This window comes from Anabas testudineus, chromosome 8 (genome assembly GCF_900324465.2).
Source record: "Anabas testudineus chromosome 8, fAnaTes1.2, whole genome shotgun sequence".
Taxonomy (NCBI): Eukaryota; Metazoa; Chordata; class Actinopteri; order Anabantiformes; family Anabantidae; genus Anabas; species Anabas testudineus.
In genome coordinates, this window is record NC_046617.1 from 17,981,093 (window position 1) to 18,006,178 (window position 25,086).

Here is a 25,086-nt window from a genome sequence, read left to right on the forward strand (position 1 = left end):
GAGACACAGCACACGTTTTATTATTGTCAGCACACAAATATGTTTAATATTTAATCCACACAGAGATCAATGCATGAATTTCCATACTGAACAAATAGGATGGCTTCAGCGTGTCTGGAGATTTACAATAATCCCTGTACACTTCATGACAACACGCCACCCTTCAGCCGATCAACAGCCAGTCCGGACTAACCCGTCAGCGACGCCAGCACGTAGACCTCAATGAGCTGAGTCCTCTAATCTTTTAGATTCACCTCAGGTGCTCCACACGTTTCCTGTCATTTTGGGGACATTTCGAAATAGAACCCAGATTTTTTTAAGCTGAATTTGAGGTCGACTAATTTAGATTTTGCCTTTAAAAAAAACCCCGAACACTTAAATCATTCGCAACAATCTTAAAGCTGAAACAAGATTTGAGTGTTGTCCAACGCCTGACATCTGCACACACTGATTCCCAAAATCTGAAGAGCAGCTGTTTTACTCTTAAAGGGCGACTTCAAAAATTTGCAACTTGCTGCCTGCGGTTTTAGTTTGGTGCCTACGTGTGAATGAGGGGTGTTAAAAGTCTGTCTTCCTTCACTGTGCTGAAAGATCCGTCTGCTTCTGTGTGAAATAAGGAGTATTTCATACTACAGAGGTTGTAATCTGGGTTGACCTGCCCCGACCTGAGTTTCAGATAGAAGCAGAGAGATATTTTAACATGGGGGAAGACAGAGGGACATTGAAAAGCGTTCATAAACCTGTATACTGTCTAAAGATTTAGTCTAATAAAAAGGAAAATTAAATTACTACCAAATATCATCTACACATCCCAGAGACATTGCACTGATTTGTTACAAAGGCTCCAACTTTTACTGAAAATTGTTGAAGTCGCCCTTTAATATCCCAGAACAATCGGTTCAGTCCTTCATTTTGTGCCATAAATAGTTACAGGTTACTGCTTAGTTGTTGCTAGAAAATTCAGACTGGTTTCTGGTGGAGATGCAGGTCAGTGTTGTCATTAAGTATTTTTTGGTACAGTTGTTCCATGGTGGGGCTCTCTGGGCTTTGCTTTAAGACGAGGTGGCGCTTCCACAGATGACAAACCGAATGGAGGAAGAGGAGGAGTAATTCCGGGGCAGATGCAGGACAATCGAGGTCAATATAGGGGGGATACAGTGTGCTTACAGGGTGAATATAAGATAGATACAGAAGAGGGAGGTAGTTAGGAGGCTGGGTTACAAGGCTCATGAAGATAGTTACAATGCCCTGGGTGGGACGAACAGGATGGCAGGCAGGTTACTAGATCAGAGGAGGTACTTACAAGGCATTAAAGTTACAAGGTGATGAGAAGGGGGCGTATACTAGTTACATACACATGTTGGAGGGTCTTTTTAGAGCCAAGGAGAAACTTTTACATAACCGAGGGAAGTAATTACAAGGTCTAGGTGGCTGGAAGCTTTTGGGGGCAAGAGGAGGAAGTAGGTGGGTGTGGGTGTGTATGAAGGGCATTAAAGCAGATCCAGGTGTCACTCGGGTACGTAAGACACCTGCCAGACGATGATGTGGCTCCGCTCAGCTTTGCACAAAGAAGGTTTCATCTGCGAAGTGCCACCGTTTTCTCCTTCCTCCGTCTCATCGTCCTCGCCGTCGCCTGAGCGAAAAACACAAATGCAAAACTTTAAAACTGCAGGCAACGTTGAAATACTGTGCTATATGTATCTATCTGTATTATATCAAATCCAGGTGAAACAACTTTACAGTGAACCTCGTCTGGTTTTCGTGCAGCTGTAGTTACCCACCTATACGGAAGTCGATGTATCCCTCTCCTCCACTCAGCACCAACACGTTTTGAACACTCTGGGCTTCCATCTCAGGGGGCGCTGTGGAGCCCTGCCCCTCTGACGGACTGTCCAGCACACTGCCGTTTAGCGTGGCCAGAACATTGCCTGTCGAACCGGTCAAAGACTAGTTACAGACACGTTTAACACGGTGCAGATACTAACAATATTAATATCTCATAACCAACAGAACATTTCTCCTTCATTTCTTTCTACAACATGTTGAAACTCAGAACAAGAGCAGTGAACATGATCATTGTGCGTCAGCAGGCAGATGGAAAAGTATTCCTACCGGGTACAGAGACGAAGAACTTGACAGCATCACGGTGTCCATGGAAACAGAGCTGGGCCTGTGCCATGGAGCAGTAGGGGATGAAGCTGCCGTTGCTCTTTTCAGAGCCATCGTCACCGTACACGTGGATCACTCCTCCGGAGGAAGTGGGAGACACCTTGTTTGCTGCAGCAGAGGGAGTCCAAGTTGAGAAATGAACCAACAGGAGTGTTTGTTAGACAAGCAAGCAAATCACCACAACACTAAATAAATAAAATAACCACACCCACAAATCCACTTTTGTCCAGAACTGAAAATAAAAAGATTTTAAACTACTAAAGCCCACACACACACACACACACACACACACACACCTCATTGATGTCACTAACCCTCATGATAAAAAGCATGCAAAGCAACCAGTGAGGAAAGGAACTGAATCGTTGCACTCAGAAAATTTAAAGAGGCTAAATCTTAAAGATAAATTAGGGCTAACAAATAGATAATATCACTGCAGAGGAAGTTGTGGGGATGTGAAGGTTTGATTGGGTGAGAGGAGGCAAGAAAAGGGAGATCGTAACAGCAGGAGGTCAGGAGCGCTCCCACTTACCCCTCAAACCCAGGAGCTGTCCCCGGTGAAGGACCACCGCTACGGGAGGAGGAGTGTAGGAGGAGAGCAGAGGAGAAAGAGGACAGTAACAGTAATAGTTACGACCAAGACTAACTGTGAAAGAGGAGAAACCACTGAGGGAAGAAAGGAAAACAGAACGTGAGGGAAAAAGACGAGGAGTTTATGGAGAGAAGAGGAAGTGATCTAAAGAAGAAGCCACTGTTTATAATGGAAAATGGTTGATTTTCAGATCTAAAAGCTCTAAATAAGGATTCTGAGTTCAGGGTTTGCTAGTTCAGAGCTTGCAAGACTGATTTTTGTGTAATATTTAAACCATGACGAGATTAAAGAGGCTTAAAGTGGTAATTACTGCTGAACGCTCGCCAAACACATTCCTCAGTGTCACTGCAAGTTTCGCTTTTTACCACACACCATGTGTCGTGTAGCTGCGTAAACGTAACTCACTCTCTGTCAGCGGGATGGAGATGATCACGCCGTTTCCTGTTCCCACCCACAGACGATTTCCACCAATCAGAAGTGCTGTGATTCGAACAAAGGAGAAGCCCAGCTTTCCGGTACCTGTGAAGTACAACCAGCACAGTAAGTAACCAGGTGGCGTGGGTCGACAGAAAATGCTTTTACCAGTAGACAGAATCTCACCCAGCATCTTGCTGACGTACGGCTCAATGTCAACATCCTGGAGGTGCTGGTGTGTGTGAGCATGGTAGAGGCGCAGGGTCGAGTCTAGCCGGATCGACACCCACACTCCATCACCGATCCACGCGAGCTGCCGCACCTGGCTCTCCCTGCGAGGGTGGGCGTCAAAGGACTTCTACCGAGAGGAATCAACATCACAAAAACATTAAATTCAGTCTGAAGATTGTTGCATCATGAAGACAGAAGCGTGACTCACCTCTATTTGCATGCTCTTGGGCTGAATGACGTGGATTTTGTTCTTGTAGCCGCACCAAACCTTATCGTGGACAACGGCCATGCAGCGGATTGAGTGATGAGGCCGGCCGAGGTCCATCAGGTGGTAGTTGGACAAATCCCACTGGCCGTCTGTGGACAGAAACACACACACTTTACAGTTTTAGTAATGTCACCAAGCTTGGAACCAGCCTGTGTTTATAAACCAATAATGATAAATACCCTCTGATCTGTGGAAAATGGCGAGGGTCCCGTCAGCGAGGGCCACAAGCACGCGGCCTTTCACATGCCTGCAATTAGAACGAGCAACAGGAGTTCATAGAAATCCTCTGACTCTAAGATCCACACTACAAGAATACAGAATTTGACCTAACAAGCACAACTTACACCAGGCTGAGCACCGAGTCTTTGAGTTTGATGGAGTGGAGACACTTCTTCCAGTTTCCAACAGCTGAGTGGACGTAGAGCCTTAGAGGAGAAACAGAGCCAAGTCACTTCAGGCTGCATGTACGTTTGACCTGAGCCTGGTTTAACCTGTGTTAAACCAGAGTAAAGACTTGGTAAGAGAGGTTCTGCTGGGACTGACCAGCCGTTCTGTGCTCCCAGCCACATGGTGGGAGCCACACTGGTGTAGTTTTTGGCCTCTTCTCCTCCACCCTCTGACTCTGCAGGTTGACATGTTTCCTCTTTGGACTGACCTGTGCTCCTGCGAGGACGAACAACACAACCGGACACAGTTAAGAGTTTTTAATTTATTTTTCTGTAACGTTTGTTTTCTCCGGCGTGTGTTGTAAAATAAACCTGTCAGAGGCGTCTGCTGGACGAGGATGAGGATCGGTGAAGACGTGCTCAGTAAACGGTCCTGGAGGTCCAGATCCTATTCCTGTGTGGCTGGTGGTTGACTCAGGAACCTCGGTAGCCTCCGTGGCTTCCTCAGCTGACTGGGCGGGGTGAATCTTTCCATTCATGGGGGGAGCAGTGGGGGCTGAAGCACAACATTGAATTAAATAACACCTTTTGTCGTTGAGTAATTCGATGCAGGAGTGTTCACCGTGTGCCCACCTTGTCCTTTGTCCATTATGGGTGTGTCAGTGCGCGAGGAGCAGTTACTGCGGGCGACGCTGCAGTTGGTGGCACAGCCGACCAGCGTGATACCAGCCAACATGCCCTCCACGCCACTGGTGTCGTCGCCTGCCCCCGCACCACCGTCTCCAGGGTCCAACACGATCTCTCCTGCAGGATAGTCGCTCTCGCTGGCAGCTGAACACGAACACACCAACAAATCTGAGTCACAGTCGCGTCACTGAATAAGCCACAAATGCACCTGTGGGGCTGAGTGCTCTCCGTCTCACCTGGCACACTAGAGATACACAGCACGTGGGCGTTGCAGACGTTGAACTGGTCGACCAGCGAGCCCGGCTGGTTGGCGTCGATGATGACCACCTTGCTGGCAGAGTGGGTGCTGGTGAGGATCCACACTCGGCTGCTCATGGTGTCGGTTTCCTGGAGTTCCTTTGACTGGGACAGAGGGACAGGAGACAGCATGTTTACACCAGCACACAAAGCCTCAGTGTGTCTCGGTGCCAGTTTTTGTTGCTCTACCTTCCTCTTCTCTGGGGAGCTGTGACTGGTCTTCTTGTCAGCTCCGTCCTCCTCAGCTCGTAGGGGGTCGCCGCCGCCCGACCCTGTTTTAGCTGGCGTCGACTCCTGGCTGTTGGCCCTCCATCCTGTCAGGTCCACTCCTGCTGCACACCACAACTACAAACACACACACACACACAAGGAAAAGCTGCAGAGTCACTGTCGACTCAGGCTCTTTTGTGTTTGAACTTGAATCTAAAGCTCCTTAGAAAACCGAGCCTCCATATTGTCCCCCGGACTCCTCACCTTCCTGTTGGGGTCCTTCTCCACCAGAGGACGACAGTACACCGGCACAGGAACGTTCTTCATGCGGTTATCCTCTTTTTCGTTGGTGGCCTAAAAGCAGAGTTGAGAATTGGTGAGAGCAGAAGTGAATTCCTGTTTTATTGTTATCTACTCCAGATTTAATGGGCACTGATGGAAACCAGGAACATTCAGTGTGTATCTACATGTACAGTAGATACACCAGCAGGCAATGAAGGAAAACTCCACTGATGCTGTGGTCACTTTCTCTCAGCTAACTTTCCTACATTTGGCATTTAATGGTTCCTGTATGTTCTTAATGATTTACTGGAAATGTTCTGCATAATTTTTTTAGAAATATAAATATAAAAATTTAGATTTTTGTTTTTGTTAAAAACCTCAAAAATACTGAGCTGGTACTTAAAAACTAAATAACTTTCCCAAATACCTTTAATGTAAAATGACCAACTAAATATCAGCAAACTTTACACTGCAGGGTTTTAAAAAAGTATTTTATAGCAGATTTTTCCTTTAGGAATCGGAACTAAAGTCAAAGTAGGAGTAAGTCAGTAAGTGATGACTTGTTAGAGTAGGGCAGCTTGAAACAGACAGAGGTTAAAGGTTAAAAGGTCAAAACCACAGACACAGGGGTTTATCAGAGAGATGCAGTCTTTAAGTGATTTGTATGAAACACAGGGACACTGACTCATATCATGCCTACAAATAACAACCCCCCCCCCCCTTGGATTTTCATGCATTTCCAGAGATCATTTCACAGCAATATCATTCAGTGTCAGTCTGCTAGTTACAAACTTCAATCTTTTTTAACAACCTTGACATGGAGATGTTTGTTCTTTGGCTTTGCATCTGCTGCTGTTAACTTTCTAGGGATCGGGGGCCTTAGGGGGAAGGTTAAAAGGAGAGGAAGCCGTAAGGGCGCATGCTGGCGCTCTGTCGGTCTCACTTGCCTGTTGTCTCTTCAGCGGGCTGTTCTGAGCGCTGTCCGGCTGACCACCAGTCTGTGGGAGACCAGAGTTAGAGCCACCTGCCTAACAACACACCGTGACCTCTGGCCTTTGAGCTGCACAGGATCAACCCCTTAGGCTGCTGGCAAACATTTAACTTGTACTTGGATTCTCAAAACCTGGACTCAGAGCTCTCTACTATTCTCACCACTGGTTTAATTGAGATGATGAGTGTGGTCACATTTTCTTATTCTCTAGTCAAGAAATCCCATAAAAGACCAAAACCAACATGTAGAATCTGTGCATCTGGTCTGGTACAGCCCAGAACAGCACTACCCCAAACAAATCCACTATTTATACCCGTCTGTAAAACATTATTAAAATGAATTATATTAAAAAAATATATTTATAATATATTTATAATGGATTTTAAAAGTATTTCTGCAGGACCTACTGAAGAACTGAAGTTGGAAAGTGCCGACAGATGGATTAACTCATAGTTGGTTTTGGTCTTTTTGTGGCATTTGTAAATCAGCAGCATGGCAGTCTCATCCTTATGTTGCATCTCTTCACATTTTCAGAAAAGGCTTTACCTTCTACTAAAACATACATGCAATGAATTGTCTTTTATGCAAGTAGATGGAACTTCTCTACACGTGTAGAATGCATGTTTATTATTTTTCAATCATTCTAACAACGATCATCATTGTTCCTTTGTCTTTACGAGATGTATCAGCTGGAGCCAAATAAAAACAGCAGGCAGCATAAATCAACAGTCTGATGCAGTAGAAGTGAATCCTGTCTGTCTAAACCCCAGAATAAAAGGGAACATCACAAACATCATGAGAGTCTGAAGGAACATGATGGACTGTAACTTAGTGTAGACTTTAATCTGCCCTCAAGTTCTTCCCTAATGCTGCTCAGAGGTAATTTGGCTGTGCAGCATACCAAACTGTAAATCTGTGAAAAGTAAGCATGAGAAAAATGAAGATTACAGGTGTGTGAAAAAGATTTGTGACCCAAAGTAGAGCTAAAATCTGATCTCTGAACTTAAATTTAATTTTTACTGTTTGTCTTTGAGGACTCAGCAGTTCTTCACATTTACACACTACTGAAGCTGTGCAGGGCCGTCCAGAGAGGCTTTGAGGGTCAGGGGCTCCACATTTAAAAAGGGGGCATCTATTAGTGCAGGACTACATGTGTGTGTACCTGTTTAATGCGAGACGGCACGCTCCAGCCACAGGCCTGCATGATGCCATCATCGCGGCGCATGTGCTCACGGACCTGCCGGTACTGTTCGCGCCGCTGCTCTCGGCGGGCCAACATCGCCGAGTCACTGAGAAGAGACGCAACACCATTACTGGCCAGTCTGGACGCAGCGGGAGGGAAGAGGAGAGAGAAAAAGCGAAGCGTTAGCAGCCTGGCCAGCCAGCAGCAGACGAAGATAAAGAGGAAGAGGAGGATCAGAGAAGCAGCAGCTGAGGAGTTAGTGGCTCCTGTTAAAAATTTATTCTAGCACAAGTGAAGAATCGTTTTCAGCACGTTTACCTGAAGCACAGGAGATGATTTCATGATTTCATTAAATGCAATAATAGAAAAGTCAAAGAAGCTTTTGCGGTTATGGGTTCAGAATATTCTCCTGCATGAAGAAATGTGTCTCACTATGATATGAAGGAACTGACAACGTGTCCTGAGTAAAAACAGTGTTTGAAAACTTCTCCAAGCTGCTACAAGCGTGCAAGCAGCCAGGCGGGAAGCAGATACCCGAGGAGCACGAAGAGTAAAGTGTTAAGTTTAGTGAAGGGTTGGAGATGGATGCTGCTCACTCTTCAGGGAAGAACTCCAGCGTGCGGTTGGAGGTGGAGATCTGACACATGGTGTGGCTGCGTCGCTGAGAGAAGCCAGCAGGCGAAGGAGACTTGTAGTGGATGTTGACGCTGTAGTACGGCCGCTTGACGGGTGGAGGGCTGGAGGACGAGCTGAAGAGACGCGCAAAGCTGGAGGACAGAGAGAAAAAGTTTCACCAAACGATTTAAGGATTTCATTTCATACTTATGGAAAAATGTTTAATGAAAACAGAATCTTACAACTGCCAGATGGTGGATTTCTTTTTCTCTTGGATTGGAGGACTCTCCCGGGACGCCCTGAGAGGAAAGACAGAAAAACAATTGAAGGAAAAACACAAAGTATTTTAATCAAGTCAGAGTTTGTGTCTTCAGGAGATGTTAGGATTCTGAATGCTCTGCATCTTTGTTTCCCCTGCCTGATCATTTCTGTCCACCGCACGGCCTCCTGCAGCTCCATCAGCCTCTCTTTGTACTGGTTCCTCTCCATCAGCACCCGGGCCATCTCCACCCGGGTGAACCGCCGTCGCTGCGTCATCGTCATGTCGCCGTCCTGCATGGGTGACGAAAACTGCGAATGCAAGAGCAAAAGAATAGTTCAAGAAGTCCATGTTGTACAGGTCTAAGCACTGTACACAGAGATACTATTAAAAAGTATTTCTACGTAGAGACATGTGAAGGAGGTGTTCGTCCTATTTCACTCACATCATCACCTCCTTCATCCTTGGAGTCTCGAGAGGCACCGAGAGCTTCTGCTTTTAACCTGCAACACACATTGCCAGTTCATTTTCTTCAATGATTTGTGTACCAACCTCAGCTGTTTTGTAAAACAGTATAATATATACTGTATTTAATTACTTTTCAACAGTGCAGAAACCAGTGACACAGTAAAGAAAACTCTGTTATTCACCGTTTAAGTTCTTCCTCCAGCTCCTTGACTCTGGCGTCCACCTTGTTCTTGGACTGTCTCACCGCCTCCAGCTCCTCCCTCAGCACCTCCTGCTCCCCCGACAGCTCGTCCACTTTGGCAATAAGGTCGTTTTTCACAATGTTGAGAGCGTTTCTGTCGAGCGCAGAGCAGAAAGAGAGTGAAGGGTCCGAAAAGCAGCTCCAGAGAACTACAAGTTATTAAACAGACATTCACGTTAACATTAGCACACACTCATCTTACTTGGTCTCTAGGAGCTGTTTGTTCTCTGTCAGCAGGTTCTCCACCTCCTTTCCCATCCCTGAAACAGTCACATTGACATCTGTTACTCAGCATCACACACACACACACACACACACCCACACCCACACACACACACACACACACACACACACACACACACACACCTCAATACATAAATTGACAAGCAAAATGTTCTGTAACTCAACCACATCAAAAACCTGCTGGAGGAGAAATAAAACATTTCTACAAACTTCATTTCCAGAAATTCACAAAGTAAAGATTTTCAGTGATTCCACAAAAAGTTGGGACAGACGGAACATATAAATATCATTTATTAAATATTCAAAATCAACAGTTCAATTGGTAACAGGTGAGGTTTAAAAGCCAATCAAACTCTAAAACATCCAAACGTTTCTGGAAGTGGAGTTTGTACAGAAACAAATGGTTTAATAGTTAAAAAGACTTCATGCTAACGAGGAGGCTGAGTGACGTTAACAAAGGAAGCTTCTTTATTAAATATTAGGGAAACACTGACTAAACATGAAACTGAACAGAAGAGGACATTTTAACTAACATCTATTAGTCTTTGTCTGCACATATTCTGTATATTCAGAATTCAGGGTTGATCCCTTAACAATGACAGTGTTAACGTCATGCACAACGTATTTCAAATAGGTTATTTTAAACTGAAAAATACATGTGGAAGCAGCAAACACTGTGCAACAGAAGCCAAGCAAACAAACTAAAGAAACCAGCAGAACAAAAACATTGGTTCTTAAATACCAGGTGTAAATTAGACAAGTGGTGGACTGTTAAAGAGTATTGGTTTTTAATTGACAGTAAATTTTAGATACACGACTCAAGACAACAAACGACTTAAAATGAATCCCTTAAGTTGAATAAACCTTTTTTTACCATAAACAGACAGGTGACAAACTAAAGGAGAACGAGAGCGATTAACATCCAGTCGTGTATAAAATGCTGTTGATTCATAATTTAAGGCCCTTTAAAAGAAACTTCATTTACAAAGACTCAACTGGTTTTAAAGGGAAAAGCTAAGTATTTTTTAATCAAAATTAGGGTAATCTAGATGACAAGTTTTTATATTCTCAAGCTAATTCCAGTTTTTATCGACAGAACTTTTTAACATCAGTTTTTCATCGCAGCGCATAAAGATAAATGCACATTAAGGACGCAAAGAGTGACGCTCACATTCCTATCCAGATGGAAAGAGTGGTCTCTTCCTGGAAGACAGTATCTCCATCCATAGAGCTGAATGTCCCACCCACCACCAACTGGGAATATTTTTTAGAAGACTGATGTTTTATTTATTCAGTAAAGACTCAGAAATGACTGAGACTTAATGCTGTCGTCCCACATCTTACTAAGACACTTTATGTTAGTTTTCCTTTAAATTTGTCACCTGAATGTAAATTCGTGACACTTGAAAATTGTTCTGCATCATCTTACGACAGCACACACCGACTACAGCTGGTGCCCTCAAATCTTAGTGGAAGCTAAAACAACACTGTGTTGTCGGATCGTCTTTCTGCAGAGGTCTTCTTAAAGATTTTAATGTTCTAATTTACCACCATCGGCAGAATATCTGCAGTCACAAGAACTGTAAACTATAAATTAAATCTTAAGGCTGTGAGATGCAAAAGTGGCATAAAATGTGAATATCCAGCCACAAAAAACAGACATAAGGAAGCAACTGAAGGGGAGTGAAAGCTGGAGGCCAGGGAATGACATAATGACCATGAGGCAAAAGGATGCCTTACCGAAGAAATCATCACGGACTGGAGGCAAAAGAAGAAGAAGAAGGAGAGAGAGTGAGGAGAGAAAGAAGGGAAGGACACGCATCAGAGAAGGAGAAGGAGAAGAGGAAGAGAGAGGATGCTGAGAAGCAATTAATAATTTGGATTTAAAGACGAGCAAAGGGACTGCAGCCAAGGATCTACCCCTCTACAGATGATTCATTCAAATATCTGATTTATTATAAAGTCTCACTGAAATAAGCTTTTTATTAGTGTCTTGCTTCTCTGAAATAGTGGATTTCCTATTTGAACATGAATTCTAGTGGGACACAAATCACCTTTAGGCTCATTTTAAACTAGTGTGAGTTACTGCAAAGAGGAAAGAGCAGCAGAGAACAGATTTACAAACTCTAAAATAACTAAATATTACAATTATTTCACTGGGAATTTTTATAGAAATAAGAAAACAAAAACGTATAGGTGTGGGACATCTAGTGCATAGTCAGAAAGTTTAAATATCCAATTGCATCGTGTGGAGTTTGGAGAGCAGAGAGGAGTCGAGAGAGTAAAAGAAAAAGATACCAACCAATGCATGTGCAGATACACACCTGAGAACTCGCCTATTGGAGTCACCAGCAGAAGCACATAAAAGGGGAACAAAAAAGAAATGGGTGAGAGGTTAACAGATGGACAAGAAGACGGGTTCCTAGTTCTGTAGATCTCAACAAATCAAACTACAAATAAGGAGAAATCTAATACTAGAAATTAAAGATAAAACTAAAAAGTGACGGAGAGAAATAAACTGTACTGAAAATCCCATCAACATAATAATGAAATCCACCTGTTTAAACTGAAAATATGAGCCGCATCAAAAAGAAAGGCCTACGAAAAACAACTAACTGAGTGAATGGACGGCTGAGGTTGAGGTTGAGGGATTGTATTTTTATTTTTCCTCAGGGAGGAGACTGTGCAGTGACGCAGGGAGGAGCTGACATGGACTGTGTCGTAGCCTCGGCCATGCAACGTAAAACACGTCTGAGTCCTGCAGGAGCTCAAAGCAAAAACAAACGCTGGCTTTTTGTAACATGCACATGCATCCATCCTTATTTCTAATTGTCTGGGTTTCTCTACTTTTAAAACACTTCACTTTAACCAGCTCACCTGAGCAGGAGCATCTTCAGCTTCTTGTGATTTCATGTCTCTACTTTAACATCTAGTTTTTCACCATCACGTTTTTTTCTACGCACTCAGCTGAGCTTAGGATTTATACTAATTAACCTATGAGAAATACACTGCAGTCTATTTCCTGTTCGTACCTAGCAGCTCAGCGCCTGCATCCACATCCCCAATGATGTCCGACTTGGCGTCTTTGATCTCGTGGTAGAGAGAGTCTGTGTTGATGCCGAAGGCCTCGTTCACGATGCCCTGAGACGGGCTGGAGCACAAATAATAGAAAGTTTCATTAGAAAATAAAAGTGGAATATATTTTTTATTTAATTAAATCACAATATGACACTTGTTTATGTATGAATAATTTCATTTTCTGCAATCCTCCTTACATCAGGGGGTGTTTAGAGGTTGTTTACAGTTTCCTATTAGACGTGCACACTGTGCAATTCAACTTTTTCATCCTGATGAAGGACTGTATGACCTCTTTTAATTCTTCAAGTTTCTGAAAACTGTGACACGTTACCTGTTTCCTCCTCCATACACACGGGGATCCACACACATGTCCAACTCAGGGGTGGAATCAATGATCTCCTGAAACTCGGACCACTCATCACTGCTTCCCATTCCTAGTAAAACAGGTTACAAACACTTCCAACCACTAAAAACAACAAACACAGGAAGGGAAACAAACTGAGAAGAAGATGAGAGTCATCCTCTTACCGATGCTGACATTCCTCGTCTCCTGGGAAACCTGCACCTCCATATTCCGACTCAGCCGTTTGGCATTTTTCCTGCGGTTTCCAGTTCGCATTACATCAAATTCTGAGTGTGGCATGAAGCCCTCGTTGATGGGGGTGACGGTGGCGGAGGGGACGGAGGAGGTGGGTGTGTTGGACTTGCTTCCGTTGCTGCTGGGTGTGGCGGCCACCGAGTCGGACTCTGATCCATCCTCCTTAATATCCAGTGATGGTTTGAGACAAGACGGGGGCAAGAGACAAAAACATTATATGAGCATCTTGTACTGTAGTGAATAAACATTTGACCTGCAGCATTTATTTTGTTTCTAGCAATGATTTAACTCTCTGATGGGCAGCACTATGTTTTCATTTGCTTTAACGGTTTTAGACTTCATGTTGTCGTTTTTAACGTATCAACAGATCTTAATCATATGCTGTATTATCACTTTAAGGTTTGGTGGCTCCTTGATGCATGAATATAAATAACATGTTTAGTTATTGTCGAACTGTTTTGTTTAAATACCCGTTTTAGGGGAAGTTGGGATTATTGAACATGTAATAATCAGTAAAATCTGTGATTTGTTAATTCACTTGAACCTTTATTTATAAGAAACACAATTGTATTTTGTGAATTTGCTAATTTAGAGTTGGATGCCTGCAGCAAACTCCAAACAAGGTGGGACGGAGGCAAAATAAAAGAGAAAAGTTTATAAAATATTCAACTAACAAGGTCAAGAGTGGTGACCTTTGAGCCCCTAGGTAGCAGTGCAGGAGAAACCCTCATGGTACTGTGATGACTATGGTCAGATATACTCAAGAGAACTTTGGAAAACTGCTGTTACTTCACATAACACAGTTCAATGCTGCATCCAGGAATGCAACCAGTAACTATGTCACATAAGGAGGAAACTGCAAACTATTTCTGTGCAGAGAGACACAAATTCTCGAGTTCAAGCAAGCTGACAAATCACAGATTTTAATACATTTTAGATAAAAAAAGTCCCAACAGATAGAAAACAGATAGAAAGTTAATAGTCTACACAAATGAAATGTGAGGACTTTAAACTGTTTCGATCACTGGGATCCTGTTTCATTTTCCCAAAACATGTGACACTGATCCTTCGAGACCAGATTTAATTCTAAAAAAGAAATGCTGGCACTACACTATTTTGACTTTAAATTATATTATATATTAAGTTAAATAAATGCTAAAATGTGTTTTTCAACTTGCACAAAGCCACAACAAAAAGCAGCACTGCCCTCATTATTTCTTACCTGGACTGTTTACACTGTACTGTACATAAAGCAACATATGCAACAAAACTTGCATTAGTAACAAAAAACAAAAACAAAGATCACAGGCTTGAACTTAATGTGCAAGTGTGAATTAAAACACGAGGACACAGCAGAAGCTCCACGATCACACAGTAAAAACACACGACTCCCTGCTTGCTTGAGTCAACTTTGAAATCGAACAAATCGGACTTTAAAGGGCAGATTTCAAACTGCTGTGATTAAAACGTTTCCCTGTAAAGTGACGCAAGCAGGCGTGGGAGTGGAGGTGGTCCGTGTGGGTGTGAGCAGAAGGACGGGCAGAGATAAGGGCCCTCCACGGGCTGCGGTCGAGGAGGACGACAGGGCCGCTGTCTGTCCCACCTGATAGGCGGAGCTGAAGGTAGACTGGCCCAGCTCGCTGACCTGCCAGATGTCTTTCTCGGGCATCATCCTAGCCCCCCCGAGACCCCCACGTACCATGCCCTCGCCGCTGGGGTACAGGCTCAACGACGGTGGGCGCTCTGCTTTGCTGCTGGCAGAAGAGACACAAGAGGAGCCTGAGTGTTAGTTATTAAAAGTCACACACAGACATTTCATTCTCTCCAGGGGCAGTTTCACAAAGATTTACTTTGACTGAGGCTGAAATCAGACTTTAGAAAAACCTCTGAAGTTACAGTCGAGTCTGTTTTTATTGGGACAGTGACAGTTTTCATTTTGGCGCTTTACACAACCGGAGTGGATCTGAAATGAAACAGTCAACTGTGCTTAAAGTGAGGACGGTCGGGGTTGAAAATATTAGATCCATGAAGGAATTCATTGTTCATACAAACACTGTTATCTGGCTCAAAAATATTCAGACTATGTGATGCACCATGCAACTTACTGAAGAGACGGGATCGAACCACAAACCATCCTCAGCCACATGTTGAATTCTTTGCCTCAGATCCACTATTGTCATTTTAACTGTGTCTAAAACTAAAACTTAACAGTTACATTAGGTTTTTATAGGTAATGTTTGCAAATAAATAAACTAAACATGAGTAAAACCAAATTATGAGCAATCTGTTACGTCCTTTTCAACAACTGTCATTATAAAACACGGTTTAAGTTACAGCTCAGCCTGGAGTAAGATTTAGACTGGTGTAAACACATAAACCAGTCTAAATGCCTTTGTGAAACTGGCCTCTGGCTGGAGCCTAGTTTACATGGACAAGGTATAAAACACAACACATCCTGCACAGGTTCCCGGCTCATCACAGGCTTAAAACAAACTATTAACTGTTGTGAAAGAGAATAAAGAGCAAAATAATTTCATTTCAGGTGTTAAACTTCTTGTCTGACTGTGTGGAGAGAAACTGCAAATGCCCTGATGCTTAAAAAATTAGTAATATGAAAATAAAGAACACAAACAGAAATAGAAATTTGAGGGTAAAATGAAAACGGGTCATTTCAAAGTCCTACAGTGAGAAACAGGAAGGGCTCTGATGGCATGCAGTCCAGTCCAAACAGTCGAGCTTCATTTCTTTTCCAGGGATAAAGACGTAAGTGAGGGTGGGTGATCTGGCTAAAAGGTTATATCATGATCTGATCTTTCTTGACTCTAGAGTCCAAATAGACTGGAACCTAAAACAAACCGTGACTAATTAAGTAGTGGCCCCAGAATAAAAATATGAATCTGAAATTATGCACAACTCGGCCTCTTTATGTGAAGGCTTCAATTAAAGAAGGATGACATAATATAAGTTTGTCAGATGACCCACCCTTAGACGCAGGTCATTCAAACAGATCAAGATCGTAGTTAACGAAAAGAAAACCTTAAGTAAATGATTAAAATCTGTGTGTTATTAATGGACACAGACAATCAGGACAGGTAGACAAACATGGATGAACTGAGAGAAACACATAAGAGCAACAGGAGCAGGTAGGTGGAGCAAACTGGAAAACACAGACTGCACTGCTTCTGAAAGAGTCCTGAGGTCGAACTGTGTCGTTAGATAATAATAAAAAAAAAAGGTACAAGCATCAGAAATCAGAAACAGATGAAGGAATATTTTATCTTTCTACAAGGTGCTGAGGAGGGACATCGGCCGTCTTTACTTTAAATCATGTTTCAATCCAAGCAGGTCGGTTCAGGGGGTAGAAGGTGTGAGGGCAGAGGTTAGATTTACCTTTTCCTCCATGTGTGGTGTCGACTGTGCAAACAGCAGCACAGAGAGCAAACCAGCAAGACAGACAGACAGACAGACAGACACTGATTAGAGAAAGACAGGAGACAGGAAGACACACACACACACACACACACACACACACACACACACACACACACACACACACTTCACCTTTCATCATTCATCACCATCGCTGAAATGAATTAGGATACTGTGGGTGTTGGGAACTCGGCTCATGGATGCTCAAATATTCTTGATTCATGTTTTGGTGAATAACTGAAGTTCACACATAAACTCTGAACTAAACTTTATCTGTTTCTGTGTTTTCTAATTGTTTCCTGTGAGGCTCATCTTGGGGGAAGGACCAGCAGTTCATCACGACACCGAACAGACAACACGAAAAGCAAAACGTGAATCATCAGCAACAAGATGATGGACACACACACACACACACACACACACACACACACACACACACACACACAAAATAGATAAATAAACGACGAGGCCTTTTACACACACCCACACGTTAAAATCACACTCACGTTCGTCCACAGCCGGGGCCTTCTGATTGGCTGTTGCTCCCCGTCTGCTGCAGTTTGGTTCGTTCTATGTGTTCGACGTACGTCTGAATCATCTGTGATCGACAGACAGGAAGAAAAAACCATGAGATCTAACAGGATAAAAGCATTACTGTGATTTAATTTCAAAATCTATAATCCACTACTAATGTTTTATTTTTTCTATTTGCTTGTTTGCTAAATGAAATCTTTCACAGTAACTTCATAGTGCACAAAGTTCCAGGTAATTATATTAAAATTTAACTTTATTCCACACTGACTGGTTGTATATTCTTAATGCAATTAAGCTTCTAATGGTCAAACAAGTTGTTTTCTACTGTGCAGGGAGTGGATATTGGAGCAAAATAAAATATTGTAATGCTCCTTTACTGCTTTATTAAACTAATGCTCGTAACATGAGGACGCTCAACAGTATTGATCATCAGGTAACAGGAATGTGAGGCAAACAGACGTTGCTGGAAATCAAAATAGGATTTATTTTATTATAATTGTTTGTATTTAACATGCGTAAGTTGTTGTTGTGAATGTTTGCTCTCACCTCGGTGTGGCGCTGGTGCAGAGCGTTGTACTCTTTCTTCATGTCCGATTCTCGCTCCTCTAACCGAGTGACTGAGACACAGACGAACAGTTTAGCAGCAAGAAACCGGGAGAGTGTGTGTTGGAGTAAATAGAGAATAAAAGAAAACTAAACCAGCAGAGACGTGTGTGTGTGTGTGTGTGTGTGTGTGTGCATTCACAATTTACTGACACATGAAACTAGTTAAAAAGCACCAACAGTCTAAAAATACAACATCCCCTGCAGCGTGTCCACTTCCTGTTCCATCTTCCTCATAGAGCTGTGATGGCACTTATGTGTCGAGAACTTGGCCTCCAGTGCTCCGTTTGCTCTGTATGTGCTTCATGCACGGCAGATGTTGTGTCTGTGTGAGTCCACTCACTCTGGTCGGAGTAGTTCTTCGTCTTCAGCTCCAGTTGTTTCCCCTGCAGCTCCAGGAACTCCACCTGCATCTGCAGCTCCTTCTTCTCAGCTTCCAGGGCATCTTCAAACTCGATGAATTTCTAATGGGACACACAGACACAGAGCCTGAAATCAAACCCACTGATTGTAGTAATGAAGACAAGACGCTCTCTTTTTTTAAACATGTTTACTGTTAAGGACAATTTAGGAATTAAATGCATTATAAATTAAGTGAAAGGAGGTTTCAGTGCTGTGTGATCACATCAACAGTGTTTGGCTCACTTTTAAAACCTTCCTCACTAAAGACAGTTTTGGTCTGAAGCTCATTTTTGAAACCACATTGAACACAAACTGGAGCAGCCAGAAGAGGTAAACACAGAGCCGCCTGCTTCACGTCCACTTTTTTTTTTATAAATCTGTTCACAATGACGTCCTTTTTCAGTGCAGCAAGTCCGTGAGTCTTAATACTGTAATCCTCCGACTGCAGAGAGACTGTGAGACCAGGAAAATGCAGCTCCCAAATAGACAAACAACTAATATTGATGGCAACGTAAAACTGTGGATAAGAACAATCCCTGCAAAATAAGATGATTGTTGATTTTAGAAGAATGGGACTATTCTCTCTTTAGTTAATGTTAACATGACTAGTTCACTAACAAAACTAAATTAGCCAAAGAAACTTAAGTTTTTACTTTTGAACTGAAATCTACATGTACATGGATAAAAGCATTTCGCTCACATTTCTTGTCTTTTTGTAATTGGAAATGTTTTATACGGCCTAAACAGAGGTCATAATGCAGCAGCGTAGCAGACCACAGCTTCACAACATAATATGCTTCAACACATCCCTTCAGACTGGGAACACGCTCCACAGTAACGCCCTTGAATTGCACTCCTCTAACCACTGCCTTCACCTGCATCAGACGCCTAACGTCTCCAGTCTCAGGAGAATTTGCTATTAAAAGGCGTCGTTGGGTTTGTGCAGCACACGGCAGAGGTAAAGTGAGACTATCAGTGCATTTACAGAGAGGACATTTGATTTGTAAACAACTGTTGCAGTGACAAAATGCCACAGCATATGGATTTATAGGTTGAAAGACTGTTATTCTGTGCAGCGTGAATAATTCATGAAGTTTCCTCTGATGAGTCGTGCAGCTGATGTGCTTCACTAACAAACTGCAGCTGCAGCTAAGTGTGTTCGACTGCACTGTGGTCACAGCTATTCCAGTAACAAGAGGGTTGAGTGTCAATAGCGTGAAATGAACACTGTGCAAAACATAGTATGAAGTTTGTAGTTTCTGTGAAACATGAGCTTCAACTGGCCGAGAAGTCACAGGGACTGAAGCAGCCGACGTGGAGATGGAAGGCGATAAGAGAGCAGTCAGACGTCATCACGCCGTTACTGACAGCTCGACGTCTAGTGAAGACTCCCTGAGCAAAGAGGGAGCTGCTGCCTTTGTTTACCATGAGCCGGAGCCTAATAACCCTGTAACCGGAGCCACCTTTTGCTCGTTGCTCCCTGTGTCTTCCAAGAGGCCGTGTTATTGTTTTCCCCCCTCTCTCTCTCTGTGTTTCCCTCTCACCCTGCATTTTATTGCTATCACCCTTCGTCTGTGTTTTCACTGCAGCTTTCCCAGCCTCCGTCTACGTCTTCCTCTCTGCTTTTGCTGCTCTGTCTAAGCTCTTCATAAGCACAAATCAGGTTACAGTGCCAGGCTCCCTCAGTGTACTATTGATTTCCTATAATTCCCCACCCCTCGCACGTCGTCCCATCCCCCATTATACCCCCCTCCATCGCAGTCAGACTAAATTGTCTGTTTATTTGTTGCACTGAAATGTGAATTCTGATTTGGGCAACGTAACGTTTACTAGGTGTCAATTCAGGACAATATGAGACTTAAATTTCACTGAAAGGAATTCAGAATTGAACTCGAGTCTTTTATAGTGAATATTTAAACGGCAGAAGGAACAGAAAACTAAATACTGTTGTCATGTTCCATATCCATATTAAACAAGGCCACATTTCCAAAACATGAGCTGGACGTTTGCAGGAGAAATCACTTAACTGCGATTTATTTATTTATACTGTGCAAATAAATGACCTGGAGGAGAGAGGTCAGTTCCATCCTTCAGCAGTACAGTCACGTTACGCTTGCTGATCTCTCTTAGCGAGGTTGTTCGTCTTCTGTCATATTCTAGATCTGATTACAGCTCAAACACATACAGCCGGACTGTGGAGGAGAATGCTAAATTGCTAAAACGCTAAAACCGACAGAAGAACGGTGTCGGTGCCAGATATTGTTGTTGTGGTGGTACCTCGACCCCCCAGCTTGGGGAGCAGGAGCTAAAACAACCTATTTTTCTGCACATTCTGCTTTAACACAGCTTTCTTAAACAAAAATGTGCAACAACTGTGGAAAAAAATAAAATATGTGCACAATATTTATCATATTAACTAGTTCATCACACTATGGTCTTAACCCTAATTTTAAACAATAAGGTGCAAAATGCATGGAGTATATTTGACTTTTAATATTAACAGCCATGTGCACTAACAATAAACACTGTACTTGTCACTTACAGGTGTTCAGACTTAAACCTCAGTGCACAGCTTATTGTGACCTATCTATAGTCACACAGGCCAGAGATGTGAAGCAAACTTTGTTGTACTAGAATTATTCAATGATAATAAAAGTATTTTTAATCTTATTTTTACTTTGAGTTTCACTCTTAGCACTTACGTTAAGAAAATATTATTTTGAAGCAGCAAACTGATTCCCAAGTAAAAGCTCCAAGTGAAACCAAAGTGACGCAGGGAGAACAGATGATGACACAGACTAAAAGCTGAGCTAAGCTGATACCAGCGGAGCTGCCAGTGATATGCTGAGGCCTCTAAGGATTAAAGTTGCTTTATGACGCCTGCTGCTGGGTCCCACGGCTGCTGTGACTCCGGTCAGAGAAAGACGGACATGGAATAATAAAAAAAAAATGGCTGGAGGTGGAATTTGGTGTGTAGTGTAACGTAATAGCTCCATATTGATGTCTGCTTTTATTGTTAGTTCAAGAGTAAACGCCCACGAGAATCGTGCTCACATCGTTCATCTGTGTGAAAAGTTTGCAGACTGTCCCTTTATCACCATGTCTTATATGTAATAATGACAGGGGTTTGCATGTTGTGTGCTTTTGCATTTGCATATGAGATTCTGCTGTAAATGTAAAAGCTGTAAAAATGAAACTAATTCTGTTTCTGTATGTGTCCTGTTGTGGGATTAGTAGTAATGTTGAAGGTCCAGTATATTACAGTGGTATTAACAGACCCAGTAGATGTACAATTACTTATTCAAACTAGATGAAATACATATAGATGTGCAGCTGTGACAGTTTGGACTGAACACTATCCTAAGTATAACTTTATATTTACATTTGAGTACATGTAGTAGTATAAATAAAGTGTTGTTCTCTGTAACAGGACAGAACAGTACATTTAACTGCACTGACAGTTACATGTACAGAAAATAAAGGAACATGTTATTATGTGGACATCACTGGACAGTCCTGCACTTCACCGTACAGCAGTTGTTAGATTATCTCCCCGACTCGCTCTAATCTTCACTGTACTCTACTACAATCATCACACAGATACACTCTTTGTCGTCCCTTCATCGCTTTATGCAGCATGAAGTCTATTTATATATAACTTGTATGACTTGTGATGGCTCCTCTGCATTTCTCACACATCTGAGGTTACTTGAAAATATTGTGATACAGTAATAATTACACTTAATAGTAACAAGTACCCACTCATTAACATCTATTTAAACTGTGATTCAGTGTAATGTTAAAAACATTCATTCTTCTGTGTTTTTACAGGGATATAATTTATTTTTAACTACCTGACAAGACAACGAGGCTAAAAATAAGATGACCCATCTCCTGCCTAAACGTGAGTCACACGTCTGGGACTCAGTGGCAGCAGGAGGCTGCATGTGATGCGGGTTCAGGCCCAGACAGACCCGGGGGGCCACTCACCTCCTCCGCCTGCTTGCGCAGCGCTTTCTCCCGCTCGTACTGGGTGATGAGCTGCTCGTTGTCCTCCTTCAGCAGCTCCAGCTCCACTTCGTGCTCCTGGTTCTCGGTCAGCACCGCGTCCAGGTTTTCCAGGACGTTCACCACCAGCGGCATCAGCTCTTTCACCACCTCCTCGTCGTAGCTGCGGATCAGCCGCTCGAACTCCCGGTAGATGCTGTTGGCCAGGCCCGACACCCGCTCCGACATCACGGAGCCGGAGCCGTAGTCGTCCTGGTACACCACCTCGTCTATCTGCAGCTCCATCATCGTGGCAGCTGGAGCCGGCTCCTGTTTTCCAGATGAGGATGAGGAGGCTGCGCTCCAACTGGTTTTTTTTTTTTTTCAGGCCTGTAAGGCGAGACTATCACAGGGTTTGGATCCGCCGAGCGCACAGAAAGGGGGGGCTCTCAATCACAGTCTCTCCCTGGATAAAGAAAACACTATGCCATCCTGCAGCAGCACAGATGCTGAACGAAGCCTGGGTGTGTGTGTGAGTGTGTGTGTGTGTAACCTTGAGCTCGGTACTGAAAATACTGGCTCTGATATTTGGATGTAAAGAGGGCCCCCACCCTCCTCCTCCTCCTCCTCCTCCTCCGACACCACCAGCCCGTCGTATCGCCTCCAGACGCGGCCCAGTTATTTCTCACCTCCCGCAGACACAATCGGAACCGGGAAACGGTGGATGTGGAGCGGGCCAAGCCTGTGGAGCGGCCCTCGCCGAGTCCATGCCGAGGAACGAAACGCCGTCGATGATGTTACTGCACCTGCCTCTCAGCAGCCGCAGCACCGGACCCCAGCCATGACTGGCAGGGAAATAAATTAATTAATAAATAGGTAAATAAATAATATAAGGCTCCTGGTCCTCGCCGACGCTATAAAACCGTTTCTCCCATGTCTGTCCCCGCAGCGGGCTGCCGATGCCGCCGATGTCTCCCTATGGGAGAGGCTCTCCCTGCTGTGCAGACGGAGCCAGCTGACCGAGTCCGGCTGACGTCACTGCGTCAAGGCAGACGCACGGCACCGGAAGTCGGCTTCGGGATTTCAAAATAAGCCTACCCACGCAGGCGAGTGCTCACGACCAGACTCGGGTTTAAACGTCGAGGTGGCTTTTAAACACAAGGAATCTGTGTGGTGCAGCCGTGTTTACAGAATGAGACCACGAATAGCACAATGTAGGATGTGCAATCTATTTAATTCATTATACGAGTATGATATTAGTTAAAGTATTAAAATGTTCTCCCTTGTGAGAGCCACGTGAAGAATTTTTAATTGACTGAATTCATCCCACAGTGTAACTGTGTTTTGTTAAAATTTATCACCGTCAATGCTGATTTCTATCGCAAATTTCTTTAAACCATATTGAGAACTTCAGTGGTTAACTACAGCGTTATACGTGTTTTATTTTGGTAGTTTAAACAGGAAGTTGGAGTTTGCCCAACATTTGTCCACTAAACCAAATTCTGCAGATTTATTGGAACTGGAAACCAACAATGACAATGCACTCTGCAAAAGACGAAACAATCAGTTACACAGAACTATATCTTCTGATAAGTCATTTTAAAATTCAAAGTGAAGTTGAAATAAAATAAAAACAAGTCATTTAAATAATGTTTGTCAACCAGCAACACATCCTGACAAAGATGTGTAAAATATATTTATATTTATTAGAGACTCATTACAGGTCCTGCCAGCAAAGGCTCTGTCTACTTTAATCTGATGTGTAGAGCTTTGTCATTATGCACATTAAAGTGTTGTCTAAAAGGGCCAAACAGGAAATGTAACCTCAGCAGAAACACATTCATTTTGATTGTGGAGTGCATCCTGATACAAGATGAAGCAAGGAGGCATGGAAATCCACAGAAAGATGATTATACCTTCTAAAACTATAATAATAATAACAATAATAATAATAATAATAACAATAATAATAATAATAATCACAACTATTAGGAGCGGTCGATAATCTGCATGATCTTTACAAAACATCAAATATAGAATTACTTTATTCAGAAGCTGAATGAAATAGTTAGATGTTAGTTATTTTCTTTGTAAGATGTAGCTGACGTGCTAATGTTTAAGACCAGCACAGTGGGTACTTCTTATGTTGAATGTTTCAGTCAATATAAATAAAGTTAGTCAGGCAAAAAATGCTAAATGCATAATAAATCCTAAAATTACCCAGTTTGGTTTTAAAACCTTCTGCCAGACATGTGATGTCATTTAAGAAAGAAAATTAAGATAATGAGCCAGAAAAAAAACAAAAAACTAAACGTGAGTTGCAGCTGTGCCATCAGAGCTACAGTTGTATTTCCCGTTTCATTCAGTAGGAGGCAGTAAAATACTAATATTTACATTTCCTATTTGAAAACAGCACATTGAGGTTTGCACCTACTTCTTTGCACAAAACAGATTAAAACTTACATAAACATATTATGATTTGAATAATGAAACATAAAAAAGTCAATTTTCGAAGGTGCAAACTCAGGTTAAAGTACTTGTCTAAAAGTACTCAACTTCAAATTATTCATTAAAGTTGTAGTATATGCTCTAAAAATGTATTATTTGAAAGTACAGATGCATGACTAGGATAGTAGTTTCTCCAGGCAACAATCAAACTGAGTTACTGATGAAGCAGATACAAGTTAGCGTGGGGTCTGATGTAAATATGAAAACATCCAGTTAACACAGTATAGAGACAAAGGCGTGCCATCCCACTAAGCTGTGTCAGAGACTCTGGAGAAGCTTCACTCACTTGAATAAACTTGGGATTTCTCAGCTCCTGATGCGTTTTCCTTCTGCCAATGAGTCACAGGATGCTCGGAGACAAGGTGGAAACAAAGTCATAAACATCTTTCACTTTAATATAATGGAAGAGTT

The 25,086-nt window shown here is 42.8% G+C and overlaps 1 protein-coding gene across 11 annotated transcripts; it reads right to left on the minus strand.

Annotated features, from left to right (window-relative positions):
* Positions 1 to 20: 20 nt before the first annotated feature.
* mapk8ip3 (mitogen-activated protein kinase 8 interacting protein 3) lies at positions 21 to 23,159 on the minus strand. Of its 11 annotated transcripts, none has more exons than XM_026359253.1 (33): positions 22,171 to 23,159; positions 18,122 to 18,242; positions 17,722 to 17,792; positions 17,148 to 17,239; positions 14,912 to 14,963; positions 13,143 to 13,374; positions 12,946 to 13,048; positions 12,569 to 12,687; positions 11,861 to 11,872; positions 11,277 to 11,294; positions 9,496 to 9,553; positions 9,235 to 9,387; positions 9,030 to 9,087; positions 8,744 to 8,895; positions 8,568 to 8,624; positions 8,307 to 8,477; positions 7,690 to 7,849; positions 6,484 to 6,534; positions 5,519 to 5,608; positions 5,234 to 5,389; positions 4,984 to 5,149; positions 4,694 to 4,891; positions 4,433 to 4,616; positions 4,218 to 4,337; positions 4,019 to 4,099; positions 3,854 to 3,921; positions 3,615 to 3,763; positions 3,362 to 3,533; positions 3,167 to 3,280; positions 2,702 to 2,740; positions 2,113 to 2,277; positions 1,782 to 1,928; positions 21 to 1,633 (listed from the first exon to the last, which is right to left on the minus strand). In XM_026359253.1, exons 1-33 carry the CDS (start codon positions 22,474 to 22,476, stop codon positions 1,509 to 1,511), a joined length of 3,960 nt encoding a protein of 1,319 aa, XP_026215038.1. In that variant the 5' UTR covers positions 22,477 to 23,159; the 3' UTR covers positions 21 to 1,508. The 11 variants fall into 11 exon arrangements, with proteins under 11 accessions (XP_026215038.1, XP_026214969.1, XP_026215045.1 ...); XM_026359184.1 differs by having other exon boundaries at positions 14,816 to 14,963; XM_026359260.1 differs by having other exon boundaries at positions 7,690 to 7,816; positions 14,912 to 14,966.
* Positions 23,160 to 25,086: the final 1,927 nt, after the last annotated feature.

Bases quoted from the DNA above. Each gene is read 5' to 3' on its own strand.
- mapk8ip3 (XM_026359176.1), bottom strand. From the start codon at position 22,476: ATGATGGAGCTGCAGATAGACGAGGTGGTGTACCAGGACGACTACGGC. The intron at 8,625-8,743 runs GCAGGGGAAACA...CTTTCCTCTCAG, and splicing joins CGGTGGACAGAAATGATCAG to GGCGTCCCGGGAGAGTCCTC. The intron at 5,609-6,483 runs GCAAGTGAGACC...CTCTGCTTTTAG, and splicing joins GCCCGCTGAAGAGACAACAG to GCCACCAACGAAAAAGAGGA.